Source organism: Elephas maximus, chromosome 19 (genome assembly GCF_024166365.1).
Source record: "Elephas maximus indicus isolate mEleMax1 chromosome 19, mEleMax1 primary haplotype, whole genome shotgun sequence".
Lineage (NCBI taxonomy): Eukaryota > Metazoa > Chordata > Mammalia > Proboscidea > Elephantidae > Elephas > Elephas maximus.
Window position 1 is genome coordinate 18,070,818 of NC_064837.1, and position 4,271 is coordinate 18,075,088.

Here is a 4,271-nt window from a genome sequence, read left to right on the forward strand (position 1 = left end):
CTGTATCTTTTGGGTAAATTTCCTGAAGTGGAATTGCCAAACAAAAGGAAAAGCACATTACTAATTTTGAAAGATACTGTCAAAAATCCTTTCTCCTTTGAGGTTATATCAACTAACATTTCACTGATGACTTCTCAGAGGGCCTATTTCCCCATACCTCATCATATAAATAAGGGAGAATAGCCCAATTACATATACACCAGACCTGCTGAGAGAACATTCACTGGGGGAAAACTCATAGAGACAGCAGCAGTATCAAGAATGCAATTCCCCCATGCCTCATCACATTCTGGTATAGCACCCCACTCTCTTTGGGCTACATGACTGGGGATACCAGCCTCATCCTGGTGTAATCAGAGGGCTGGGTCCAAGCCTTGGAGCCACAGCTCTACAATATGGCAGAAACTGAGCCCCAATTCAACAGTCATGGATTTCCTCTCTCTGTTTCTTGCCATACTCCTATTTGATCTCCCCTGTTCTGGAAGCCCTTTCATCTAGTTTGTGGATTGGGGTGGGGTGAGGGAGAGGGGAGGTCTGGATAATAACTAGCTTCTTTGAAGTTAGATTCTGTGTTTTTATATTTGTTCCCCTTGTTTCTGTAGGGATGAGTTCTGAGAGCAGAAGTTCTAGATTTACTCCACCATGTTCAAACAAGTACAATTTTTTGCTTATTTATTTTTCCCAAGTTTTTTTACTTCATAGTCTCTTCGAAGGGGTTCTTTCAAGTAGGAAGGAGAGGGAGGGTTGGGGTGGTGACAGGATCTAGCCACATGGCTGAGAATGAAGTAAAGGCATTGTGTAAAAGTAGTGAGAGAGTTAACAGCTGTAGGGTGGCCTGAGGAGTAGGAAAGTCCTCACTTGGAGAGGTGGTGTCTTAGTTTCCTAGAGCTGCCATAACAAAAATACCGCAAGTGAGTGGCTTTAAAGAACAGGGATTTATTGTCAGTTTGGATGCTGTAAGTCTGAATTCAGATTGTGGGCAAGGCTATTCTTTATCAGCTCTAGGAGAAGATCACCAATTTTCTCTTTCAGCTTCTATCAGCCTCCATATTTCTTAGCATTAGTTGGCTTGTAGACAGACCCTCACATGGTGTCTTCTCTCTCTGTGTGATGCGCTGTGTCTGTTTTTCCTTTTTTATAAGACACCACTCAGAAAGAATTGGGTTTAAGACCCACACTACTCCAGCAAGACATTATTAACAATAATGAAAGAAAACCCCTATTTCTAAACAGTGTCACATTCACAGGCATAGGGCTTAGGACTTCAGCATATCTTTTGGGGGGACACATTCAATCTGTAACAGGTGGGAACTTAGAGGGCTTGGCATGTAGAAGGAGGTCTATCTCTTTTTGTAGAATAAACAAATTAATTGGAGGGACTTAAATTCTTTACCTTCATGGCTCTTTTCTTGCAGGGACTCATGCAGTCAAAATCTGAAGCCAATGGAACAGCTGTTACTGAGTTCATCCTGCTGGGCCTGGTGGAAACACCAGAGCTACGACCAACTCTCTTTGTACTCTTCCTCTTTGCCTACCTGGTCACAGTCGGGGGCAATATCAGCATCCTGGCAGCCATCTTGGTGGAGCCTGAACTCCACACCCCCATGTACTTCTTCCTGGGGAACCTATCAGTGCTGGATGTTGGGTGCATCACCGTCACTATTCCCTCAGTATTGAGTCGTCTCTTGTCCCACAAGCGTACAGTTCCCTATGAAGCTTGCCTTACACAGGTCTTCTTCTTCCATCTCCTGGTTGGGGTGGACTGCTTCCTGTTGACAGCCATGGCCTATGACCGCTTCCTGGCTATCTGCCGACCCCTCACCTATAGCACCTGCATGAGCCAGGTAGTCCAGAGGGTATTGGTGGCCATGTCCTGGGCTTGTGCCTTCAGCAATGCACTGACCCACACTGGGGCCATATCCACACTTAACTTCTGTGGCCCCAATGTGATCAATCACTTCTATTGTGACCTCCCACAGCTCTTCCAGCTGTCCTGCTCCAGCACCCAACTCAATGAGCTGCTGCTCTTTGCTGTGGGTTTCATAATGGCAGGTGCCCCCATGGCTCTCATTGTCAACTCTTATGCCCATGTGGCAGCTGCAGTTCTTCGAATACATTCAGTAGAGGGCAGGAAGAAGGCTTTTTCCACGTGTGGTTCCCACCTCACTGTGGTTGTCATATTTTATGGTTCAGGTATCTTTAACTATATGCGGCTAGGTTCAGTCAAACTTTCAGATAAGGATAAAGCTGTTGGAATTTTCAACACTGTCATAAACCCTATGCTAAATCCCATTATCTACAGTCTCAGAAACCCTGATGTGCAGGGTGCCCTCTGGCGAGTGCTCATAGGGAGGAGGACAGTGGCCTGAGGAGGTTTTGTTTATCCCTTCCTCCATGTCTTTTTGGTCTAAGGGAGCTGTGATAGTTATTCTTATGTGTCAACTTGGCTAGGCTTCGGTGCCCAGTTATTTGGTCAGACACTAGCCTAAATGTTGTTATGAAGTATTTACATGTGATCGAATCAGTTGGCCTTAAGTAAAGCAGATTACACTCCATAATGTGGGTGGGCCTCTTCCAATGAGGTGAGAGAACAAAGGGAGGTTTCTCAAGGAAGTATTCTGCTTTCAGACTACAAATAGACATCTTGTTAGAATTCCTGTTACTCTCCTTTTTTTTTCCCACCACCTGATCAATTAATATTAGGCCACAAGCATGCCAGAATCTCTAGCCTGTCGCCTAACCTATGGATTTTGGGACACGAGACTGCCAGAATTTCCAGCCTGTCTCTTGACCTGTAGATTTTGGACTTGCCGGCCACACAATTGTGTGAGCCAATTCCTCAAATATAAAACAATCCCTCTTTCTCTCTTTGTTAGATGCAGATATATGTATATATATATGTCTTACTGATTCTGTTTCTCTACAGAACACTGACTAAAACAGGGGGGATCCTCTGAGTCAGGGACTAGGACAAATGGTCCAGAACTGCTTTTATCTTCCTGAGCATGAGAACTTCTGCAGGGAATAATAGTTTCCCAAGGAAGCCTGCCCAATTATAGGCCAGCTCCCTTGACTAATTACTTCAGTCGTTATGTCCTTCCTTTTGTGGGTAGAGGTGATGCCCAAGAAGTCCTGAATCCTTATAGATTCATGTTCCACAGGTATGGACTCTTTGGTTGGTTATAGACTGGGTTTCCAAAAATACCATATATGTATAATCATATAATTCCCTCAAGATCAGGTATGGTTAGTCTGTTTATAAAACATAGTACTGGAGCTCAGGGTTATCTTATTTCGCCTATCCGGCATCTATAAGCCAAAAAAAAAGCAATCCTTTTCTTTCTCATCACACAAATATCCCACAGGATAGGACAGATGGGAAGCTGTGTGAGCATGTATTCATGAGTAGCTCTGGAAAGCATGATCCCTTTTTTCAGTTGACATACCTGTTCTTAAATTTTTAAACTTCATTAACACATGTATCTTAAGATACAAAAAAATTTCACATCTATCCTTTCTCACATGTTTAAAATCTTTAGAAAAGTATTTATAATCTAAACATCATTTCAACATTTCAAAAAAAAAACAAAAAAAAAACCCACACCACTCAATATAAAATTTCCCTCTAAATTTTTACTTTCATTCCCCAAACCTCCTAGCTAAGACAATTCATATCTATAAATGCAAGTTATATGGTGACATCTTGCTCTAATTTTCCCTTGTCTGTAGGTGAGTACAGCTCTAACCTAGAATGTTACTTCATCTTGCTGCTTTCAGCGTTTAGTCCTGTCATTCTTTAGCTGTATCTTCCTTCTAACATGGTTTTTAAGACAATTGCTCATTCCTGGCAATTCTACTGTGCCCTGGATGTTTCCTGATTAATTTCCCTAAAACTTACCTTTGACCTGCATTGTGCCTTGGCTTCTTCATGATATTTTCTGGGAGTAAAGGGATTGGAAAGATGGAGTGAGATGGAGATGAGAAAGGACACTAAGGGGGAAGGAAAATAACTGGAGGTAGAGAATTAGTGTCACAAACAGCTTTGCACTTGACTATGAACCTAGTGGTTGGCAGTTTGAACCTACCCAGAGGCTCCAGGGAAGAAAAGCCTGGTTATCTGCTTCCATGAAAATTACAGTCAAGAAAGCCCTACAGAGCAGTTCTACTCAGCAACACGTAGGGTCGCTATGAGTTGGAATCAACGTGATGGCAATGGGTAGAGAGTTAGTGGAAAAATTACGATGAAATGTGGAGTTGGGAAACAATATGGT

At 42.8% G+C, this 4,271-nt stretch overlaps 1 protein-coding gene across 1 annotated transcript; it reads left to right on the forward strand.

Annotated features, from left to right (window-relative positions):
• Positions 1–1,409: 1,409 nt before the first annotated feature.
• LOC126062562 (olfactory receptor 3A1) lies at positions 1,410–2,369 on the forward strand. The gene has a single exon (XM_049860238.1). The coding sequence runs from the start codon at positions 1,422–1,424 to the stop codon at positions 2,367–2,369; it is 948 nt and encodes a 315-aa protein (XP_049716195.1). The 5' UTR covers positions 1,410–1,421.
• The last annotated feature ends 1,902 nt before the right edge of the window (positions 2,370–4,271 follow it).

Bases quoted from the DNA above. Each gene is read 5' to 3' on its own strand.
- LOC126062562 (XM_049860238.1), top strand. From the start codon at position 1,422: ATGCAGTCAAAATCTGAAGCCAATGGAACAGCTGTTACTGAGTTCATC.